At 47.8% G+C, this 25,450-nt stretch overlaps 1 protein-coding gene across 1 annotated transcript; it reads left to right on the top strand.

Moving 5' to 3' along the window:
• The first annotated feature begins 368 nt into the window (after nt 1-368).
• Nucleotides 369-25,155, top strand: CLRN3 (clarin 3). The gene is made up of 3 exons (XM_075352255.1): nt 369-662; nt 8,486-8,668; nt 24,453-25,155. The coding sequence occupies exons 1-3, from the start codon at nt 428-430 to the stop codon at nt 24,725-24,727; spliced, it is 693 nt and encodes a 230-aa protein (XP_075208370.1). The 5' UTR covers nt 369-427; the 3' UTR covers nt 24,728-25,155.
• The last annotated feature ends 295 nt before the right edge of the window (nt 25,156-25,450 follow it).

Below are 25,450 nucleotides of genomic sequence, written 5' to 3'. Positions count from 1 at the left end.
TTAGACATAAATGAAGGCAGTAAAAGTTACATTTTAACAGGATGTAGAGTCATTACATTTCCATTACCCAACCTCCAGCAGTAGATAGACCTGAAATAATATGGGAAGTCAAACATATGACTTCACGACGAGCAGCGCCAAATAATTAGCTTGGCTCTGCTACATTTGTATATCATATTCAAATACCTACAAAAATAGTTGCAGATTTCCCTGTCACTTTTTATCTGCTATGACTACAGCAACACAGCGCAGTACTAAAGATCAGGCATTAATTACTGGGAACATTTATGGCTACCGAGAGTGCAAGGTTCAATGAGAAAGTCTGCAAATATTAAATCCTGTTAAATGTCTTACTAGGAGCGGCGAAGTGTCATGAGTGTGGACTGCAGTCCGTGAGGACGGTGTATAGGGGAACACGCGGTAAAGAATGCCGTCCAAGCAGAAGACCCTGCTGTTCTCCGCTGGCTTTGTGTCAAGTATAGGCTCTTTTGTCATCATCTGCACTTGTCTGGGCACTCCAGAATGGGTATCCAGTAAGATCCAATTCACCGGTACAAATTATTCCGGAATTGCGGATGTAAACCTCGGATTATTCCAGACCAGTCGTGCCAAGACGATCACTGGCGGTGTTGGGCTCCACACCCCAAAGACCCAACATGAAGGTAACACTTGACTTTTATAGTTGAGATTTATATACAGGTTATTGACACACCCAAGGGCCTTGTGATACTAGGTCCCGGGCCTTGAATCACAGAGACAGGTCACGGGGTTGGCGGATGCCCGGGTCCGTGACCTTGGGGGTTGCTTAAAAAGGGGTTTAAAGGAAAAATAAAAATAAAGGAATGTTTTTGGTGACGCCACTTGTGGTATGCGGCTAGATGAGGAAAGCCGCCGTTGTAAAGTCTCTCACTGCTGGGGCTGGTGGTACTGAGCAGGTTGGATGTTAGGGCCCTCCGCAAGTAGAGCTGAGCCCCAGGGAAGAATGATGGTGGTTGTAGTATGGTGAAAGTTGGTGAAACAAGTACAGGAAGAATTCAGACAACACAAGAGCTGCGGTTTAACTTGTTCTTTACTCACTGGTTTTGTGAAGCTGCAACCTGGCTGGTGTTGGTCTACCCATCTGGGCCTCAGGTAATCCGGTATTCCTTTTGTCCCAGTGCTGGTGTTGTGACCTGGTGAGCTTTACTTCCATGCACCCATCTGTAATTGGTGGGCCCCTGTAGCCTGAAGCATTTTGGGGTCCCCTCCTGTTGTCTCCGTCCTGGCCCGTATGGCAGGCAGCTTGAACCTCTCTTGGGTTGGATCTCTGTCTCAGTTCCCTGGGTTCCCTCTTTGCTGCTGTGCCCCGGACACTAACGTTGGTGAGGAACCCTGATGATTCCCTCACCGAACAGATTTATCAGATGAGCTTGAAGCATCTTCCTGAACTAGGACTCTGCACCCCGCCAGTGCCTGGTCCCGTGAGTACTGACACCGTACTCCCCCAGTGACCGTACTCCTTTAGCACAAGTCACTCTACACTTTCTGTCTGCACACCAACTTCAGACCCCCTCTCAAGATGTCTGACTACTGTCAACTGCACTCACTGGTCCCTCCCCCTCCCGGGTTTCTGACTACCGGGTTCGATAAGTCCAAACTATTGGTAGCCATCCATTAGGTCAGTCTCTAGCCTGTTACCCAACCTGGGAAAACGGGCAGAATTGTGTATGTCTGTTTGGTGTTTACCGGCACTGGTCTTCCAGGAACCCTAGGTTAGCACTGCACCTGTTACTGCATGCAATACCCTGTGGCACCTGACGCCTCAGGGGTGCCACATTATAAATTCAGCTCTGCTGCATCTGTACTTTCTGCAGCTTTGATACGACACACCACATAATGCTTAATAGGCCCCGTACATCACATTGCTCTGCCATTTATATAAAGGAGAAGGGCCCTGATTACTATGATGGACCATGAGGCATTCACCACTATGAAGCCCTACGAGAAGACCGCTCCACCTTTCCAGTGTAGAGGTTCTTACACACACATTCGCTTCTGTGTAATAAAGCCATGATTTTAAGGTCTTGCCCGTTTCCATAAGTCCCACAGGCTATAAAATACAAATGGCCACCTAATCAATATAGCTATGATAAGGGGTTAGGCAGGGGCTGATTTCAAGGGCTAGGATGGTGGCCACCAACAACTATTTTACTCTGTGGTCTCCTCCCAACTTATTCCAGCTTAAAAATTGGCCAAAAAAAATCTTGAAAAATCTGGCGATATAGAACCATTTCACAATGTAGAAGAACCATGATTAAGGAGTAGCCAAAATGCGTTGGATTCGGTTGTTTGTTCTCCACAGTGGTTTTTTTTACCCTTCTCTGATTGCCATGTAACTAATTTTTTACCAAGATGTAATACTAGAGAAATTGTATTTTCTGTGTAAAAAAAAATCTTCTTCCGTGTGAAACGGTTCTATATTGCGGCATTTTCCATGATTTTGTTCCTGTATTACCCATGCCATGCCAAGGTTTTTCCCGTGCTGACTAGTAGGACCAGGAATTAATCAGGGAACATGGTGAGCTGATTTATCTCTATTCATTACTTCCATTTTTTTAAAGCAGAACTAGACTAGATATACTTTGCCAAAGTTCTGCGACTTGATTGCACTTTTCGGCTTGAAACTACCCAAAATGTTTTCAGCTCAAGTTTGGCAATGTAATGTATTCAATATAAGCGCTGGGACCTGCTGCTTTGTACAGTAACGTCAAACCCTCGTAACCCTTTCGGGCTGAATTGGAGCTGAGATGACTCTTTCCGTTGATTCCTCAACTGTTGTCTTCTTGCCCCAAGATCTCCTCATATGGGTCTCGCGAACATCCCAACAAACCACTAAGGAATGTGCAGAAGACTTCATCACTTAACCGAAAATTATGGACACCTGAAAAATAAAAAGGATTGATAAAAAATAAAAAATATATGTAAAAAGACCCCCATGGGCCTGTTTATTCTTTATTATGGACACTGGCCAAACGTCCCTTATTTGCTCAGATGGTTAGCAGACCTGTATCTGTTGTGTAGTTGGTCCATGACCTGCTTAGGAAAATGCCTCTTAATTCAGGAGGACACTACATGGAGAAGGGATGGCACCCTGATATAACCTCTCCAGACAATGTGGTAGCTGCTAACACATATTAGGCTGGAGTCACACTTGCACGTATCTCGCGAGAGTCTCGCATTGCATCACCTGGCATGGCTTGATGCTCTCCGGACAAGAGCGTCTTAGCTGCATAGAAATACATGCAGCCGACCCGCTCCTGTCAGGAGAGTATGCGGCTGTACCGGATGATGCGATGTGAGACTCGCGCGAGTCACTCACAAGTGTGACTCTGGCTGTAATTAGAGTTTAGGGTGAGGCCCTGACACCGCACAAGCTTTGGCATCAAAGACCCCTAGTATTATGCTTTCATCAGTGGCATAACTTGAAGCTACTAAGCCCCAATGCAATACTAAACTTGTAATAGGGCCTTGTACACCAATATGTGCCACTTATACTACTTTTTGGCAAAGTGGCCTTTGAGCCTTCATGTGTTCATTCATCCTTTCACTCCCGACTCCACCATGCACATGAGCATTGGTGGAATGAGATAACCTTATATATACAGCTCTGGCAAAAATTAAGAGACCACTACAAAATTTTCAGTTTTTCTGATTTTTCTCTTTATAGTTTTCAGTAAAATGTAAATTGTTCTTTTATTCTATAAATTACTGACAACGTCTCCGAATTTCCAAGCAATAAATTTTGTATTTATTTTCTGAAAATGAGAAATGGTCAAAATTAACAAAAAATGCATTGCTTTCAGACCTCAAATAATGCAAAGAAAACAACTTCATAATCATTTACAAACAACAATACTAATAATGTTTTACCTCAGGAAGAGTTCAGGAATCAATATTTTGTGGAATATCCATGATTTTTAATCACAGCCTTCATGCGTCTTGGCTGCTTTTCACCAGTCTTTCACACTGCTTTTGGGTGACCTTATGCTACTCCTGGTGCAAAAATGTACGCAGTTCTTCTTTGTTTGATGGCTTGTGATTATCCATTGTCCTCTAGATTACATTCCAGAGGTTTTCAATGGGGTTAAGGTCTGGAGATTGTGTTGGCCATGACAGGGTTTTGATGTGGTGGTCCTTCATCCACACATTGATTGACCTAGCTGTGTGGCATGGTGCACTAAAATCGTACCAGGCCCATGTTATAGAATAGGGCAGATCAGATGAGTGTTTTTCACATGAAAAAAAAAAGAACAGCATGCACTTGTCTGAGCCGCTTGTCTTTGGTCCAGTATTATATTTTACATCTTTAATGTATAAAACGAATGTGATTTGAATGTAAAAAAAAAGTATAAAGATGACAACGTGAAAGCAAAATCGCCTTTTTTTTACCAGATTAAATTAATCAGAACCCAGCTATATAATACATTTTTATGTGATTTTTGGTAAATGGAAAGCTTTAAAATAGTAAGGGGATACACGATATATTACTGCTTTTATTCCTGTTTTTTCTCTCCCGGTTTATGTGGTTTGCAAATAGTCAATAATGAAAAAACGTAGGCTCACCACTCTCTTCATAGATCCACACATCGGGGATCGGTGGCTGGTGTCCACCAATATGTTACATAGTTACATAGGTTGAAAAAAGACCTAGATCTATCTAGTTCACCCTTCCTCCACCAATTATACATTTTGTCATTAAGTCATGTATAACCAACAATGTTGTGTGTAGTGAGGAAATCATCCAGCCCTGATATAAAAGCTGTTATAGTGTCTGCCATTACTACCTCTTGTGGTCGGCATTCCACAGTCTGACTGCTCTAACTGTAAAGAACCCTTTCCTATTTAGGTGTCGGAATCTCTTTTCTTCCACTCGCAGTGAGTGCCCCCTGGTCCTTAGTATTGTCTTTGGAAGAAATAAGTCATGTGCCAGTCCTTTATATTGACCACACATATATTTACACATATAAATGAGATCTCCTCTGTGACGTCTTTTTTCTAAGCTAAACATATCTAACTTTTCCAACCTCTCATCATATGTAATGTGAATGAAAAGAGAAGAAAATCCCACGATCTGTTCTTCAGTAAAATCCAGAATTTATTTAAACATCAAAGATTAAAATATATGTTCCAGGTTCCAAATAAAATCAATTCTGGATTTTACTGAAAAATGGATTGTGGGATTTTTGATTTTCTTTTGATTTACATTATAATGCAAATCAAAAGAAAATAAAAAATCCCACAATCCATTTTTCAGTAAAATCCAGAATTTATTTTATTTATTTATGTGTTTTGCGCCTTTTATATTTGCACTCAATTCATTATTCTATTTGTGCCTTTTTTGAGGTCTATTGTACTGTATATTTGCTCTCTTATTTCTTGTTTTGTTTTTACATGTTTTCGCCAAATTCATCAATTGCTATTTTTTTAAAAAGTTGCAAAATTTTTGTGCGACTCTACCCTAATTACCCCTAGTGTGAGTGTGGGTTTTAGGCATGATTTTTCAAAAATCCCTTTTTTTTCATTTAAAAAAACATGAACAAAATTTTTTGTTTGAAAAGTCATAAAAATGGTTAATGACAGGAAAGAATACGTTTTTTTTAAAACGTTTCTCCAAATTCATGAACCACGAGTGCCATTTTGATGAATTTGGTGCAAAGAACATCAGCAAATACCTCAAGATAAGAAAAAGTAAAGGGGCTTAAAAAAAGCCAAATGATGAATCAGGAATATAGTTTTAGAGCAAGAGGAGAGTAGATTGATGTGTAACGTTATAGAAAAAGAGTCAAGAAAACATATTTTATACTTAAAGGATTTTCCCCACGAACAAAGTTAATTTCAAAGTTGATTTTAATCAATAGATCTTATAATAAGAATAATTTCCGCAATTGGATGTGATTAAAAAAACTGTTCCTGTGCTGAGATAATCTTATATATGTGCCCCTGCTATGTACTGTGTAATGGCTGTGTCTGACTGTACAGGAACATGGTGAGACGATGTCATCCTTTCTCTTTTGTGCGTTTCTAAACTGCTGATTGTGTGTTTTGACCAAGGTGCTGTGGACTTTTTTTCTATGTACAGGGACATGGTCTGATCATACCACAGCTCCTGGGCAGATGATGAAAAAGAGAGTATACAGATGGCACAGTATGGGATCGTATCTGATTCTTTCTGTGAGGTAAAACATTTTCCTGCTTGTTTTTAAAAATATTTTACCTCATAGAAACAATAATTTGCGATCCCATGTTCTAATGTCTGTACATTTTATTACTTCTTACCCAGGCCAGATGTGGTATGATAAGACCATGTCCCTGTATGGTCAGACACGGCCATTACACAGCACATAGCAGGGACACATATATAAGATTATCTCAGCACAGGAACATTTTTTTAAGCACATCCAATTGTGGAACTAATTAATATTCCAAGATCTATTGATTAAAATCAACTTTAAAATGAACGTTGCTCATGGCAAAACCCCTTTAAATCTCTGACCAGCTTGAAGTCCAATGGGCGGTGTCACCCATCTTGGGAAAACAGTCCATCACTAAGTAGGACCGCCCGGCAGACTCATAAACTCTAAATATTCATGCATTTAAACCAATGATATATGAATTAATCTTTCCCCATCTGCTCGACTTCTCCTGCTCTATAACATGCTTTGTGCAGATATTGCAGCATGCTCAATATGACGTACCCACGTTAACAATGATGGAGATTTCCTTTAAAGGAGGTATTCCCATCTCCAATATCCTATACCAATATGTAGTAGGTGTAATAATAATAATAATAATAATTAATAATAATATTAACACATATATCCAATTAGAAATGTAATATAGTTCTCTTGATTAGTTACTGTATGTCTATTACCTCATGTGCAGGGCATTGCAGTAGCTTAGATATCCATGGTCATGACCACGAGCAACTAACTGTCACTATACAGTGTGTCCACCCATATCCTGTCCACTGCCATCAACTTGATAATGGCTGCAGCTATAGGCATAGAAGTGGTGTCTAGGTATAGTAAAGTAACCATGCGCTACGCAATGAAACCACCTATAGCGCCACCTTGTGGAAAACAACGGAGTTAACATTTTTATCTCGAAAACGGAACGAGATAGAGAAAAAAAGTGAATTACAAAGTTGTAGGGCGTCATCAATTCAATACGAATCAACACCTTGCATACAGAAATGCTATGATTAGAACGTGTAAAACTCACAAGGCTGCGGACGTGAAGCAATACCTCATGGAGACCTTCCTACAAGTCATTGGGCATATTGGCTGTGTGGAGTGGCCTCCACGCTCACCTGACCTGACCCCATTGGACTTCTTTCTGTGAGGTCACATCAAACAGCAGGTGTATGCGACCCCTCCACCAACATTGCAGGACCTACGACGACGTATCACAGATGCTTGTGCAAACGTGTCCCCTACCATATTGCACAACGTGCAGCAAGATACAGTATGCTGTGCAGAGCCCAGATGTGCATTGCAGCTGACGGGGGCCACTTTCAGCATCAACGTTAAATGAGCGCCATATGCGTGACCAGCATTCAATGTTTTGGGGGAGTCATGGATTTGATATCATAGCATTTCTGTATGCAAGGTGTCGATTCGTATTGAATTGATGACGCCCTACAACTTTGTAATTCACTTTTTTTCTCTATCTCGTTCCATTTTCGAGATAAAATTGCTAACTCTGTTGTTTTCCACCAGGTGGCGCTATAGGTGGTTTCATTGCGTAGCGCATGGCTACTTTACTATACCTAGACACCACTTCTGTGCCTATAGCTGCCGCAGGTATCAAGTTAATGGCGTTGGACAGGATATAGGTGGACACACTGTATATGGTTGTAACCATGGATTCCTAAGCTGCAATACCCTGCACATGAGGTAAGAGACATAGAAATGTAGTATAGTTCTCCTAATTAGCTATGTGTTTTACCTCATGTACAGGGCATTGCAGTTGCTTAAGTATCCATGGTCGTGACCACGAGCAACTAACTGTCACTATATATGGTTGTAACCATGGATCCCAAAGCTGCAATGCCCTGCACATGAGGTAAGAGACATAGAAATGTAGTATAGTTCTCCTGATTAGCTATGTCTCTTACCTCATGTGCAGAACATTGTAGCTTACAGATCCATGGTTACCACCATATATAGTGAGAGTTAGTTGCTCTTGGTCACAACCATGGATACCTAAGCTACTGCAATAACCTGCACATGAGGTAATATACATAGCTAATCAATAGAACTATACTACATTTCTTTTTAGAGGTATTTGCTAATATTATTAATTATTATTATTATTACTAGGCCTACTATATATTGGTATAGGATCTTGGAGATGGGAATACCCCTTTTAAGGAACGACTTTATGATATGTTTTGTTGCCTAATGACAAATACTTTTGCCAGTTACTAACGGAACATAAACTTCAGTTTTGCAGATATTGACGGACACAAACGGTATTAAAATCATCCACATCTTAGTCATAATATTGCTGGTTATCGGCCTTGTTTCCTCATTCTTGGGCTCGCTGACTACATGCTTGAACAGCGTCAGCAATCCTTATCTGACATTCCTGGGACCTCTCGGAGTTTATGTCTGGACTGGAATCAATGGTAAACGGGATCATAAATTCTGATAATAATCAAATTATTAACTATTGAATAAGCTTAATTTATGATTAATGTTGCTACTCTCATCAACAAATGTATATTCATAATATAGCTCCATCATTTTTTTTTATTATTTATTTATTTATTTATTTTTAATCTTCACGTATTTCTTCAGTTTTCCTAAACTTTGGAAACCATCAGCAATCTGGAAACCATCAGCAAGATTCTTATCTAAGTCAGTTCATTAACACATGAACATCCAAATAGCCCATATATAAACATTTAATCTCCATGATATGCCATAACATTATTATTAGTGGGGGTCCGGCCACTGGGTCAGGTGAATATAACTATGATGGATAGCAGCTCTTATTTTAAGGATTAGGGGTCCAACTAATCAGAAAGTGATGGCTTCTTCTAGCACTGTTCAGTTGAAAGGTTGAAAAACCCTTTAAATCTTAAAACAAATGTAGATAACTAATATAACGACATACCAAGTTCACAGTAGCAGAGCGACATAATAGGTATACAAGATCCATCAACAGTATTTTACTGATGGTTTCCAGGTAGGAAAAAATTTTTCTGTGCTCCACAAAATATGAGCGAACTGAAAAATAACAAAAAAGTGTTAAAAATATACAACGTATTACATGGAGCAGGGCTGAGCAAAGAGCAGCACATGAGCCATATCCGGCCCTAAGGGCTTAAAACAGTGAACCGCAAGCAGAACCATGACCGACTGGTTGCCGCTGCTGTCCACTGCCCATCATCATCGGTGTTTGCATCCACAGAATGAAGACGGTCGAGAACACGTTGGTGGAGGAGGGGCCACTGGCTCTGTTTTCCACCAATCAGAGTGAAGCACAGCAGATGTCATGACATCACATTATCACGTGTACTGTGCGTTGTGTCAGTGCACCAAAGGCCGGTGCAGAGCGCCAAGGGAACGGGAGCAAGGGGAGTATGTGGTGGGTTTTTTCATGTATATTATAGGATGTTTTCATGTATCATTCAGTGCTCATACTGTATATAGAGGGTTATATGGGGACTCAGAAATGTATATAGGAGGCTATGTGGAGGCTCATACTGGATAAAGGAGGCTATGTGGATCTCATAATGTATATAGGAGGCTAAGTGGGGATTCATAAAGTATATATGAAGCTATGTGGGGGCTTATACTGTATATAAGGAGCTATTTGAGGGCTCATACTGTATGTAGTAGCCTATGTGGGGGCTCATACTGTATATAGTAGCCTATGTGGGGGCTCATACTGTATATAGTAGCCTATGTGGGGGCTCATACTGTATATAGTAGCCTATGTGGGGGCTCATACTGTATATTTGAAGCTATGTAGGTCTCATAATGTACTGTATATAGAAGGACATGTGGGGCTCATAAAGTATATAGGAGGCTATGAGGTGCTCATACTGTATATAGGAGGCAATATGAGGCTGATACTGTATATAGGGGGCTATGTGGGTGCTCATACTTTATATAAGGGGTTATATGACGGCTCATACTGTATATATGAAGCTATGTGGGGCTCATAATGTATATAGAAGGCTATGTCGGGCTCATACTGTATATAGAAGGCTTTGTGAGGTTCATACTGTATATAGGAAGTTATGTGGGACTCATACTGTATATAGGAGCCTATGTGGGTTCTCGTACTGTATATAAGAGCCTATGTGGGTCTCAAACTGTATATAGGAGGCTATGTGGGGCTCATAGTATATCTAGGAGGCTATATGGCTCTCATAACGTATATATGAGGCTAGGTTATATGGGGGCTCATACTGTATATAGGAGGCTATGTTGGGGCTCATACTGTATATAGAAGGTTATGTAGGGCTCATAATGTATATAGGTAGCTATGTGGGGTCTCACTGGATATCGAGGGTTATGTGGTGGCTCATACTTTATATAGGAGGCTCTGTGGGGCACATACTATATAGGGGGCTATGTGGATCTCATACTTTATATAGGAGGCTATGTGGGGATCATACTGTATATAGAAGGCTTTATGAGGCTCATACTGTATATAGAAGGCTTCATGGGGCTCATACTGTATATAGGAGCCTATGTGGGTTCTCGTACTGTATATAAGAGCCTATTTGGGGCTCAAACTATATATAGGAGGCTATGTGGGGCTCATAGTATATATAGGAGGCTATGTGGGGCTCATACTGTATATAGGAGGCTATATGGCGCTCATAAAGTATATATGAGGCTATATGGGGGCTCATACTGTATATAGGAGGCTATGTTGGGGCTCATACTGCATATAGAGGGTTATGTGGTGGCTCATACTTTATATAGGAGGCTATGTGGGGCACATACTATATATAGGGGCTATGTGGATCTCATATTGTATATAGGAGGCTATGTGGGCTCATACTTTATGTAGGAGGTTATGTGAGGCTCATAATGCATGTAGGAGGTGTCACAAACCACCGTGGGGGTCACTCAGAAATCCCCCGCGCTGGCTACCAGTACGTCACAATCGGGGGGTAACAAGTGGGGGGTCACCCCTCCTTTATACCTCCCGACCGACAGACAGAGCACGTGACGCGCTCTCTAGCGCCCCTCTTATAGTCAGGCCAATTATGGAATTGCCCGACAATAAGCAAGGAGGCCGCTATACTACTTATGCCGATTATTGAAGGGTCCCCGGTGAGAGTAGGGTATATATTCCCCCGACCTCCGCGGGCGGAATATATAATATCTTCCCGAATCTCACTGGCCTCCCCACAATAATCCTTGGCACAACTCGCTGCCACCAACCGCTTCACGGTAACTATTAGCCGAACACACAGACGTGGGATTCAAGATCGAGATAACAGAACAGCCCAGGATTAATTATATAATTTAATCGCCTAAAGCACACTAGAAACTACAATATATACAATAGGGAATCTACAGAATATACAGTTATGTCAGAGTACAGTTACAGTCAAAGCATGGGTTACAAACAGGCATACACAGTTCCAGCAGTTACCTTGTTGCGTCTGGCCACAGGGGGGCGCTGTAGACCAGGTTTCCAGGAACTCCCACAGATGTTTCCTGCACGTGCCCCCAGCGAGAAGAACCTTGGAAAATGGCCGAAGCAGGGTTATCAACCTGGGCAAATCCAGGTCCCCTCCTACCTTAGTGACCTCACAGGGAGCACTGCTCCACCCCTGGCTGGAGTTATGGACAAATTCACAACATGGAATATGGGCCATAACTTTGCCTGGGAGCGTCGTAGGCGGACGCCAATGCTCTCATTGTGACAGTTATGAATTTAGCTACAGAACGAGGGGACTCATGACCTGTCTACGAGTTCCCATATGGCTGATATCACGTTTGGTGTGTTTCCCAATGTCCTACTTCCATAAAAAGGGTGTGCCAGCATCGTCCACATGCGGAGACACCATTGTTATGGTTGCCATATTTATCGGAGATATGGCTTGCGAGATATGAACCATTTTTTACTGGAGTCGTTCTGTCTGGCTACTTCCAAGCCTTGCTAATGAGATACAACTCTTGTTACAGGGTGACGGCAGGGAGTCATCCTGGATCCATTGTCCTCACATTATCTCATCTCCATATCAGAGGAGATGGCCATGAGTTGTGTAAGTGGAATGTGACACCTTCCAGATGCTGTACATTTGGAACAAGAAGGGAGGGGGGCACTGCCAGGGAGTGATGAGAGCAATTATGACTTCTCGTCATAATTCCTCTTCATATCCCAGGCTTTACCTCACACCTCCCCCCTTTTGAGGGCGCTAGGGGGCAGCACCCTCCGGTGTTCCCCCGTGCGCCCGTCCGCGACCTCTCCTTGTCGGGACAGCCCGTCTGCGTTACCGTGGTCACGGCCCCTTTTGTGGCGAATGGTGAAGTCGTATTGCTGGAGCGCAAGGCTCCATCGCAACAATCGCCCATTCGTCCCAGAGACGGTGTGCAACCAGCTGAGGGGATTGTGGTCCGTCTCCACGATGAAGTGGCGCCCGTATAGATAGGGTTGCAGGCGCTGCAGGGCCCACACTATGGCCAGGCACTCCTTCTCCATTGTAGAATAGGCCACTTCCCTTGGTAACAGCTTCCTGCTCAGGTACAAGACTGGGTGCTCTTGGCTCGCAGAGTCCACCTGGCTGAGCACCGCACCGAGGCCGAAGTCACTGGCGTCGGTCTGTACTACAAACGGCCGCGTGAAGTCGGCTGCCTGTAGCACGGGCGGGCTGGACAGGGCGTCCTTTAGGGCCCGGAAGGCTGTCTCGCAGTCCACTGTCCAATCGACTGCAGAGGGCAGCTTCTTCTTGGTGAGGTCCGTCAAGGGCTTTGCTAGGCTACTATAGCATGGAACAAACCTCCTATAGTACCCAGCGGTCCCCAAGAAGGACATCACCTGCTTCTTGGTCCTGGGGGTGGGCCAGGATGCGATGGCCTCCACTTTCTCAGGCTCGGGCTTCAGCGTTCCCCCACCTACCCGGTGACCGAGGTACTGGACCTCGCTCATGGCCAGCTGACACTTTCCCGGCTTGATGGTCAAACCTGCCCGGTGGATCCGCCTGAGCACCTGTGCTAGATGCTCTAGGTGGTCCTCCCAGGTGGGACTGAAGACGGCAATGTCATCCAGGTACGCGGCCGCGTACCCTTCAAGTCCCTTGAGCAGGGTGTTGACCATCCGCTGGAAAGTGGCAGGGGCATTCCTCATCCCGAATGGCATCACCGTGGACTCGTACAGTCCAAATGGGGTAATAAAGGCAGAGCGTTCCCTGGCCTTGCGAGTCAGGGGGATCTGCCAATATCCCCGGCTCAGGTCCATGATGGTCAGGTACTGAGCCCCGGCCAACTGATCGAGCAGGTCATCGATGCGTGGCATTGGGTACGCATCGGCGACCGTGACAGCATTGAGCCCCCTGTAGTCCACGCAGAACCGAGTGGTTCGGTCCTTCTTAGGGACGAGGACTACAGGCGAGGCCCAAGCGCTGTTGGATGCCTGGATCACCCCCAGCTCCAGCATCTCGTCAATCTCCTGGCGCATGTGTTGCTGCACCTCCAGGGAGACCCGATATGCTGAACGCCGGATCGGGGGATGATCCCCAGTGTCCACGTGATGGACAGCCAAGTCAGTCCTTCCGGGCTGGTTGGTAAACAACCCCTGGAAGGGGTGTAGGGTGGCCCACAGCTGGGACCGTTGGTCCTCCAAGAGCTGGTGGCCAACCTCCACATCCTCAATGGATCCGCCTGCCCTAACCTGGGCTAGCATATCCAAGAGGGTTTCCGCTTCTCCCTCCTCGGGCAGGTTGCACACGGGGAGCGCACATGCCTCCCGCTCATGATGTGCCTTCATCATGTTCACATGGAAGGGCTTCCGCCTTCCACGGGCAGGGTCCAGGGTGACCAGGTACGTCACAGGGTTGAGCTGCTGGTACACGAGGTATGGGCCTTCCCAGGCTGCCTGAAGCTTGTCCTGTGGTACGGGGACCAGTACCCACACCTCTTGACCCACTTGGTAGGTCCTCTCACAAGCGTTCTGGTCGTACCAACGCTTCTGATCAGCCTGGGCTTGAGCCATATTGTCGTGTACCAGTTGCGTCAAGGCCTGCATTTTGTCCCGGAAGCGCATGACATACTCGATAACCGACACTCCAGGGGTGGCCAAATCCCCTTCCCAAGCCTCTTTCACCAGAGCCAGGGGGCCCCGCACACGTCGCCCGTACAGGAGCTCAAACGGTGAGAATCCTGTTGAGGCCTGTGGAACCTCCCGGTAAGCAAATAACAGGTGTGGGAGATACCGCTCCCAGTCACGCCCATGGGAGTCGACCAACATCTTAAGCATCTGCTTTAAGGTGCCATTGAACCGCTCGCACAGGCCATTAGTCTGTGGATGGTACGGGCTGGCCACCAGATGTCGCACCTGGACTTGCTTACAGAGGGTCTCCATCAGCTGGGACATGAATTGGGTCCCCCGGTCGGTGAGCATTTCCTGGGGAAAACCCACTCGGGAGAAAATCTCTAGCAATGCGGTGGCCACCTTGTCAGCCCGAATGGACGACAAGGCCACTGCTTCTGGGTACCGGGTGGCATAGTCCACTACCGTCAGTATGAAGCGTTTCCCGGAGCTGCTGGGGATGGCCAGCGGGCCGACCAGATCCACAGCCACCCTCCTGAAAGGCTCATCGATGATGGGCAGAGATACCAGTGGGGCTTTGGGGCGTGGCCCCGCCTTCCCCACTCTCTGACAGGTTTCACACGAACGGCAGTAGGCAGCCACATCGGCCCCCATTTTTGGCCAGTAGAAATGCTGGTTTAACCTGGCCTTGGTCTTAGCGATCCCTAGGTGTCCGGCCATCGGAATCTCATGTGCGATCCGCAACAACTCCGTCCGGAACGGATAGGGTACCACCAACTGTCGGTCCCTGGGCCACGCCTCCGGTGAACCCTGCTGGACCGTGGCCCGGTACAGCCGTCCTTGGTCCCAGACCACTCGCTCCGGGTCCGAGTCCGAGGGAGGCTGTGCCGCCTGCTCCTTTAGAGCTTTCAGGCTGTCGTCAGCTTCTAACGCTGCCTGAAACTCCTGACTAGATGTGGCCAGAATCGACGAGACTGTCACATCTTCAGTCAGTACCCCGGGACCTGTGTCCTGGCCTCCACCTGACTCGGCTGCCACTTGGTCAGAAGGGGAAGAGCTATCGGACCTCCGGGAGGCCCCTTGGCTTCCAGCACTCCCACTGCGGGTGACAGCGGCCACAGCCGCTGCGACCGTGGGTCGTGCCTGCTCCTCCTCCGTTCCTGACCAAGTCGCCGGTTCAGGCAGACCTACCTGGCTTCCTGACACCCCGGTTGTGGGGGAACCCTGCACCGAGATCTTACCTGGGAGCACTTCCGCTCCTGGACCGGCCCCAATCTCACCTGCCTGTTCCCCCCCTGCAGCAACAGAACCCCGCTGTGAAATCTCTGGGGACCCCACATTTGCTGTGGTAGCCCCCACCCCACACACTGGTCCTCCCCCTGCAGCACCCTGCTCTCTGCTTATCCCTGCAGAGGGCAACAGATCCCAGCTCACAGGCTGATTACTTGTAGAGGCATTGTCACACCTTTCTCTGACCCCCTCCCCTGTCACAGCTGCAGCTGCGTGTGTGTCTATGGTGTCTGTGCAAGCAGAAATATCAGAGTTCACTCCCTCCTCCCTTACATCATTCATAGATAACACATTAACATTGTCCGGAGGCACGTCAGCACTGGCTGAAGGTTCAGCCTTTGGGGCGGGGCCAAACTGGGAGGTTATTTGCCCCAAATCTGTCCCAAGTAGCACGTTTGCAGGGATCCGATCAGTTACCCCCACCTCTCTCACCCCTCGCCCTGCGCCCCAGTCCACATAAATGTCAGCAACAGGCAGCGCCGGGTCAATGCCTCCAATCCCGGAGACAGCGAGGGTTTTTCCAGGGATCAAGTCTTGGGGGGACACCATCTCAGGCCGCACCAGAGTCACCTCCGAGGCGCTGTCTCGCAGTCCTATGGTCACAGACTGGCCGACGGTGACAGGTTGGAAGCTGTCCAGGGACCTACCACCACCCCCACCCACACAATACACCTTGGGCGGCCCTTGGGACGGGGACGGAGCCGGGGCCTTGGGACGCTGAGGGCACATGGCCTTGAAGTGTCCAGGTAGGTTGCACTGGTGGCACCGTCTTGGTTCTGCCACGGGCCTGGAGAGGGGAGTTGAGGGGGACACCCCCTGCAGTCTAGGGGCAGGTGGGGCAGTCGCAGAGTTCATCTTACCCCCTCTCCAGGTGCTGCTGGTGGCTGCTCTCCTGGCTTCAGGAGCCCGATTGTTGGTGTAGTCATCTGCCAGGGCAGCTGTAGCCGTGGATCCCTTTGGCTTCTGGTCTCGGATGAACTGGCGGAGATCCTCAGGGCAGTTCCACAAGAGTTGCTCCGTGATGAACAAGTCCAGGATCTCCGGTCCGGTGGAAAGCTGCAGGCCTTGGGTCCAGTGGTCGGCAGCTCGGGCAAGTGCCCGCCGGTGGTCAGCCCAGGAGTCCTTTGGTCCCTTCTGTAGGCTCCGGAACTTCTTGCGGTAGGACTCCGGGGTGAGGTTGTACTGTTGGATCAGGGCCCGCTTGATGGTGTCGTAGCCCTGATCTGCCTCAGCAGGCAAGTCCCCAAGGATATCCAGGGCCTTACCCCTTAAACGGGGGGTCAGGTATTTGGCCCACTGGTCCTTGTTCAGATGGTGCTGCAAGCAAGTCCGCTCAAAAGCAGTCAAGAAAGAGTCCAAGTCTCCATCCTTCTCCAGCACTGGGAAGTCCTCAACACGGACCTTTGGAAGTTTGGTGTCTTGAAGGTCACGTGTGGCTGATGAGGGCCGGAGCTGAGCTAGCTGCAGCTGGTAGTCACGCTCTGCCTGGCGCTCTTCACGCGCTGCCTGCCGCTCTGCCCTGCGCTCTGCCATGAGTATCTCGTAGGTATCCCGGTCTCCAGCCTGGAGAAGGGCCATAGCCATTTGAAGAAGGCTATCCGAGCCTCCCAGGCTCGGTGGAATGGCACGTGGTGATCTGCGGCCCGCTGCGGAGCCTGGTGCTTCACTGTCCATTGCAGAGCGGAGGGCTGGCATCTGGCTCGTTGAGGAACCTTGGGCGAGCTCCTCCTCATCTTGTCCAGCAGTGCCCGGTTGTGCAATGTCCTCGGCAGAACGGTTTTCTGGCGTCGAGCTCCTGGAGGGCTCGTGGACAACCTCCTCATCGTCTCTGGCCTGAGCATCGGCCATTCCTTTGGCTTTGCTCCTGGTGCTATCAGCCATTGTTGCAGACTTTGGTCACTGACACAGAACTGACACCTGATGCCTCCACACACCTTACAGTATCTGCACTCTGACACTCTAGTGTTGAGCTAGTCTGAAGACCCCAGCAGCCACAGCTGCTGCAGGCAGTCTTTAGTGTCTGGGAGTATGGATCTCACACTCACACACACTATTATCTCGATCCCACCGCTTGCCACCAATATGTCACAAACCACCGTGGGGGTCACTCAGAAATCCCCCGCGCTGGCTACCAGTACGTCACAATCGGGGGGTAACAAGTGGGGGGTCACCCCTCCTTTATACCTCCCGACCGACAGACAGAGCACGTGACGCGCTCTCTAGCGCCCCTCTTATAGTCAGGCCAATTATGGAATTGCCCGACAATAAGCAAGGAGGCCGCTATACTACTTATGCCGATTATTGAAGGGTCCCCGGTGAGAGTAGGGTATATATTCCCCCGACCTCCGCGGGCGGAATATATAATATCTTCCCGAATCTCACTGGCCTCCCCACAATAATCCTTGGCACAACTCGCTGCCACCAACCGCTTCACGGTAACTATTAGCCGAACACACAGACGTGGGATTCAAGATCGAGATAACAGAACAGCCCAGGATTAATTATATAATTTAATCGCCTAAAGCACACTAGAAACTACAATATATACAATAGGGAATCTACAGAATATACAGTTATGTCAGAGTACAGTTACAGTCAAAGCATGGGTTACAAACAGGCATACACAGTTCCAGCAGTTACCTTGTTGCGTCTGGCCACAGGGGGGCGCTGTAGACCAGGTTTCCAGGAACTCCCACAGATGTTTCCTGCACGTGCCCCCAGCGAGAAGAACCTTGGAAAATGGCCGAAGCAGGGTTATCAACCTGGGCAAATCCAGGTCCCCTCCTACCTTAGTGACCTCACAGGGAGCACTGCTCCACCCCTGGCTGGAGTTATGGACAAATTCACAACATGGAATATGGGCCATAACTTTGCCTGGGAGCGTCGTAGGCGGACGCCAATGCTCTCATTGTGACAGTTATGAATTTAGCTACAGAACGAGGGGACTCATGACCTGTCTACGAGTTCCCATATGGCTGATATCACGTTTGGTGTGTTTCCCAATGTCCTACTTCCATAAAAAGGGTGTGCCAGCATCGTCCACATGCGGAGACACCATTGTTATGGTTGCCATATTTATCGGAGATATGGCTTGCGAGATATGAACCATTTTTTACTGGAGTCGTTCTGTCTGGCTACTTCCAAGCCTTGCTAATGAGATACAACTCTTGTTACAGGGTGACGGCAGGGAGTCATCCTGGATCCATTGTCCTCACATTATCTCATCTCCATATCAGAGGAGATGGCCATGAGTTGTGTAAGTGGAATGTGACACCTTCCAGATGCTGTACATTTGGAACAAGAAGGGAGGGGGGCACTGCCAGGGAGTGATGAGAGCAATTATGACTTCTCGTCATAATTCCTCTTCATATCCCAGGCTTTACCTCACAGGAGGCTATGTGGGTCTCATACTGTATATATGGGGGACAACGTAGCAGAAGAAGAAAAAATCCAGCATACAGTTCCAGACTATATTAAAATGGATTTTTTTTATTTTATCAAAAAGATACAAACATCTTACAAAGGTTCCTCCATATTCATAAAAACCTTAACATGGCAGAGTGAACAAGGAACGCGTTTTCCAGTAAAAACTCCTTAATCTGAACCATACTGTATATACGGGGGCTATATGGAGCTCATACTGTAAGTAGGAGACTATGTGGGTGCTCATACTGTATAGAGGAGGCTATGTTGGGGCTCATACTGTATATAGGAGGCTATGTGGGGGCTCATACTTTATATAGGAGGATATGTGGGGCTCGTACTGTATATAGAAGGCTATGTGGAGGCTCATACTGTATATAGGAGGCTATCTGGGTGCTAATACTGTATATATGGGCTTTACAGGGTTTCATACTATATATATAGGGAGGCTATGTAAGGGCTCATACTGTATATGGGGGGCTATGTGGGTCTCATGCTGTATATAGGGCGCTGCTATGTGGGGGTTACTGTATATAGGAGGTTATGTGGGGGCTCATACTGCATATAAGAGGCTATGTGGGGCCTAATACTCTATGTATGGGATATATGGGGTCTCATACTATATATAGGAATGCTATGTGAGGGCTCATACTGTATATAAGGGGATGTCAGTTACCTTCATGTCGTCTCAGGGTCTTCAGGGACGGCGCGTCCTGGGTCCTTCTGGTCACAGGTAGGTTCACTTCTATGGGATTCGTGACGCCACTCTCGGTATTGCGGTCAGGGCGACCTCCACTGCAGTTTAGGGGACACCTGGGGCTGATGGTAGGTGCAGTTAGATGTGGTGGCCTCCCAAGAGTGAGGCTGGCCCCAGGGCCCGGTGTAGGTTGGTGGTACCACAGGTCGCAGAAGAACTCACACGCACAACAGGAATGTCTTTCAGGGTTTTTACTCACTTCAGGTGGCAGGCGTGAGTTAACCCGGGCGATGCTGTGATGCTCCAAGTGGGAACCAGGCTCCTTCAGGCTGACTTAGGGGGTGGCTACTGACTCGCCTTCCTAGCCCTCGTGTTTTTGTGGTGACCCAGACTTGTAGTCCTACGGGGTCACCCAGGGAAGTTTCTGCTGCCTGTTCTCCCCTTTTTCGGCCCGTCTGCTTGTAGCCTGGACCAGGTCACTCCGGTTGCTTGCCTCTTGTGATCTATGGGCCCTCTCATTGCTACGTGGCTGCGGACTTTGTGGTGTTTTGGTGGAGGGTATGAAGTACCCCCAACTGCAGGTTGAGCAGGCCAACTGAATGGCCCCTGCTCTGGGTACCTGTAACCCCGTGCGGGCCTGGTCCTCGCCTGGCAGTACCCGTACTCAGCCACCTCTCTGCACTCCGGCCTTAGGTGGATTTCGGGTGGCACTCCCAGGTGACCGTTCTCCCCCGTCAGCAACCACTACACCTGTGGTGTCCGACTAGTGACAGCCTCCAGGTTTCCTCCTTGCGACTGCTCTCCCTGAGCTTCACTAACTGATTCGGCTCACTACTCCCTCCCCACTGTGCCTGCCTACGCAACTTAGCAACCAGGCTCTCTACCACATTCCTTGAGTGAAGATGGAGGTGTACCGCCCTGGGAGGTGCCCGGCCGCTTCTCCGCTGCTCGGGCCGAGCCGCTCGAGGTCCAGGCTCGGGTTGGCGGTAGCACGAGCGCCTCCGGACCAGGGGCCACGTCGCTTTGTTAAGGGGGAGAGGCAGTGGGGTGGTGGTGGTGGCGGGACGAGGCGTGCAGCCGGGTGGTTTAGCCTTCTGTGACGCCCTGGACACCCAGGGGTCACAGGTCATTACACTCACCACATACACCCCTACCCCAGTGAGGTATCACCAGTCAACCAAAAGACCTGATTGCCTCCCTCAGAGTCAGACAGGCACACCAGGTGGGCGGAGTCAGGCAGAAAGACATGCCTTCCGAGGAGTCTGCTGGCCTGAGGCAGGAAAACACTAGGGAGTTCAAGTTCAGAGTTTGGAGAGTGAGGAGCTCAGTTCTGTGTGGGGCCTGGGTTGGAGCCTAGGACCCCAGATCAGTCAGGCAGGCAGATGGTAGTGGCTGCCTGCAGGAGACGGGGAATACGACCAGCGGAACCGTAAGGGACTGGGACAGGGTAGTGGCCCGCCGGAACCGAACCGGGGAGCTAACTGGAGACCGGAGCACCAGGCAGGGTACTCAGACCCCGAACTAGGCTATATGCCACCACCATAGTCAAATCAACTGATTGCGGTCTGGACCTCAGGGGTTCATTCCCACCTAAGTCCCAATTGAAGGCAACAGCCCAACTTGTCCAGATAGTAGCCACCGCCAGAGATCCAAGGGCCAGCGTCTGCGGGCAAATGGGCTCCTACGACACATATACGCCGGGGAGTGGGCTACCCGTGCCCAGGCATGGTAGCCAAGATCACATACAGGTGCAGGAGAAAGGCGGACATTACCAACCTATCTGGAGAAGCTGCAGCCGGCTGCGGGCCCCGTTCGTCACCCCGTTTGGTTTACCAGTGACTCTGTGTGGTTTAATTGTGAGTACACCAGTGCCATCGGGAACCGCACTGCGCTGCACTGCAATACTGCCCTTGCATCCCGGCCCTCGCTACCGGCCCACGGGACCAACATCCCCTACCCACGGAGGGGTCAACACCTAGCTGCGCCCCTACACTGCTCCCGGGATTCCCCGCACCTTGACCGCAGCGGTGGTGTCCACCATCACCACAACCTGTGGGTGGCGTCACGAACTTTACAATACAACCACCCCACAACACCTGCGTGCACCGCCACTACACCCTTCCAGAGCGACGTGACCCCCGGACCCGAGCGGCTCGGCGGTCGCAGCCGAGGCCACTGGGCGGTACACTTCCACACCGGTCACAGTCTCTCATTTGCTCCTCTGGATAAATAACATAGAGGATATTTTACGTTTTATATGTAGTCACTCTTGTTTCATGAGATGAATGACGTGGCCTTGGAAAAAAAATAACGACCTGTAGTCTCAGTATAATAATTTTGGTACGGGGTCAATTTAAAGATCCCTATTAATGCACAAATGCATTTTAGGAGAGGTACTAGCTGCTGAGTATGCTTGGCTGACTGTACACAGGTTTTCTTAAAGGGGATTTTGCTTTCATGGGTCAATATTTGTCTATATAAAAATGGAAAATCCTCCTCCGATCCCCCAAGACATTCAGCTAAAGGTCTTGATTTTCTAAAGGTCAGTGCAGAATGCTCTTATAGAGCTTAATGTCAGCTCAGCCCATGTTATCTTTATTAACGATGCTCTTGATTAGCAACGCATGATGTATTACAGCACAGCTCCGCTCATCCCATAACTTCACATTGGGGGCACTGTTTGTAGGATCTGTAGCAAGGTGAACCCTAGCAGAAATCCAAAAGTTTTGTCTCCCTTTCCAAAAATAAAACTACTTTTAGGCTATGTGCAGACGACTGCAGCGGAGTTGCTGAGTTTTTCAAGGCACAGATTAGGAAAACTTTGGCAGTCTTTTTCTCGAAGCGTCTTCACCACCATCTTTTTTGCTGGAACTTTAAACTATAAATTAAGAGCAGTTTCCAAGCAGAAGATGCCCGAAGATTGACCATGTTACTTCTTCCAGCCACTTCATGACTTTTGAATCGTTAGGCGGTTGAAAGAAAGAAAAAAAACAAAGTAAAACGCAACGTCCACTAAAATGACGCTCTGACGTTACCGTGCACGTGTTCATTCTTTGCAGTGTTCTTTAGTGCTTTTTCAGGCGGGTTTCAGACAAACTCTACCTGTGTACATACAGTGAAGGAGATAATTATTTGATCCCTTACTGATTTTGTAAGTTTGCCCACTGACAAAGATATGAACAGTCTATAATTTTAAGGGTAGGTTAATTTTTACAGTGAGAGAAACTGTTTTCTGTGGTGTGTTGCCCAAGTACGATGTCTATGATGGTGACTGGCGAAGGGGGTGACGGACGATAAATCTAAGGCGCAAGTAAATGTCGCACCCCCCAGCTGGGGCGGAATACATGCACATAATCCAAAGGGAAGGACTGCCGGCCATGACCTGGCTCCCCTCTTCACATGTGCGAGATTTCCATTAGCTGGCAGTGACGCCGGCTCATGGAAATCTTGTTATCTTACCCACAGGGGCGTGATAACATTGAAAGAGGGACGACTAGTCTGGGAACGAACACCCCTGTGACTAGCCACAAGTGACGCGCCCACGGGGTCGGGGAGCTACTCGTTACCAGGTTGCGGTTCTTCTCCTGGGTCGCCGCGGTGGCCTTGCCCAGTTCCGTGACCCCGGCGGTGTCAATAAAGATGGGAATGATGGGAGTAGTTGTTCGTGACACCACCTATGGTGTGCGGCCAATATTAGCTGCCGCTGCGGGACTTATTCTCTGGGGCGGATGATAACGCAGCTCATATGGTACAGCTCTCCACAGGCAGAGCTCAGGCCCCAGGGAAGATGATTGAGGTAGTATTTGCCTATGGCGGAGGGGCGCAAGGTTGCAAGCGCCGGCAGGGACGACAGTTTAAGTTCTTTTAGTCACTGAAAACACGCTGCCATTGGAATGCCGGGCTGCGCTGTGATGGGCTTCAGCTGATCCTGGATACTTCGGAGGTCAAGGCTGGTGTTTCCTTCTGTGCGTCACCTTTCTACGGTTTCCCTTCACTCCAGCTCCTGGGCCGTGGAATGGGTCACGGGTGCCTTCCACACTCCCTGCGAATCCTGGGATCTGCCTTCATTCCTAAGAACCCAGGTCGAGCCTCCAACTCCAGACCACGGGCCCTGAACTATCCGTTCCTTTGCTTGCTTGTCTGTGCCTGAGTCTCCTCCTGACGCTTACTGCACCCGGAGCTCCCCTCCGACTGACTGAATTGTGTCTGAGGTAGCTCCTAACTTCCCCTATCGGTGCCCTGCCTCCCGGGTAGCTAAACTAGTGGGCAAGAGGTCCCATAGCTCGTGATGGCCACCCTAGCACCTACCCTAGCCCAGTCCCAGTGGAAGAGCTCCCGTAATTATGTGTTGGATGATTGTGTTAGTGATGATTACCGGTGACGACCTCCTCCATATCCAAGATGAATACTGCACCTTGGGTGAGGTGCAGTGCCCTGTGACGCCTGAAGCCGCAGAGGCGCCATAAAAGCCTAATTAGCACAGGGTAAGTGAGGTTTCTAAGTGTTTTTTTTTACACATTTGTATTAGTGAATAGCATTATACAGGGCTGGTTAGGGGGGACTTTAGTCATACAGCTATGAATGCTGCTGGGTTGGGGGGCATAGGGGACCTGACAGGTTCCCTTTAAAGAAAATGTATCTCCTGCATTTGTACAAATTTCTTATACCTATATTTAATTGGAATGAGACAAGGAAGGTCGTCTCTGACACTTCTTGATTATTTCTTGTAATTAATAGACTGTTTTTTTTTTTCTTCCAGGGATCCCCATCCTTCTCGCCATGATCCTGTTTGCAATAAATGTAGAAGTCAACAAACTGCCGAAGGAAATTGCAATCGTTCTGGACGGGACAAATGATGTTTTTGGATCTACCCAGAACACGTATGGATATTCATTCTGGCTCCTGCTACTCAGCCTATTCCTCAATATCGGCACAATATTAATTATTAACTATTACCAACATATGAGAAACAGCCAACAAGTAGAAAAAGAAAGACCCATGGAGACAGCGAGCCGGGACGTTATCCTATTCTGAAAGAAAGGCCACTACTCCTCACCGAGGAAGAGACTTATTATTTAATTGCCTTTTATTATGTGTCTTACCAGACATTCGTAATAAAGCAGCAGGAATTCCTGGGGACGATCGTGCTTTGCCGATCGTTTAATACTCTAATACCCCATAATTATTGGACGTCTTAGGTTGACGAGATTCCACAAGTGAATAGCTGTATATACTGTTAGGTTAGGAGACGTTTCCGAACTGTGGGGGCCAATTTATATTAAACAATTATTCTCTTTGTTAACGGCAGGAGTTGTATCCTTCCACACAGCATGCGCTGACATTATTTGTAGGGACGGTGTAAAGGATCCCACCGGGGGAGCCGAGACGAGCCGGAGAGCAGTCACTTGGTTATAATATATGAAGCGTTTGTTAATTAATCTGAAGTTTTATTAAATTTTATATTTGGATGATATTCTCTTTATCTTTAGTTCTCAATTACAGAACCCTCATTAGCAGAGATGAGCAAATCGCCCTGTAACAAATCGATTTTTTATAATTTTTCCAAAAATTTAAGATTCCGATTAATCAGAAATTCTCTGCAATGAATGCACCTGATTCCTGGAAATGACGACTAGTCGGATGCAATTATGCAGGTTACTCTTGAAAGCCTGGAGCAGTTACAATATAAAAACACGTTATACAATTGAAACCAGAAGTTTTCCTTAAAGACACATCTGCAGGTTTTTCTCACTATCT

The sequence above is a fragment of the Anomaloglossus baeobatrachus genome, chromosome 5 (genome assembly GCF_048569485.1).
Source record: "Anomaloglossus baeobatrachus isolate aAnoBae1 chromosome 5, aAnoBae1.hap1, whole genome shotgun sequence".
Classification (NCBI taxonomy): Eukaryota; Metazoa; Chordata; class Amphibia; order Anura; family Aromobatidae; genus Anomaloglossus; species Anomaloglossus baeobatrachus.
The sequence above is the reverse complement of the archived record's forward strand: the minus strand, read 5'-3'. Positions and strand labels throughout refer to the sequence as shown.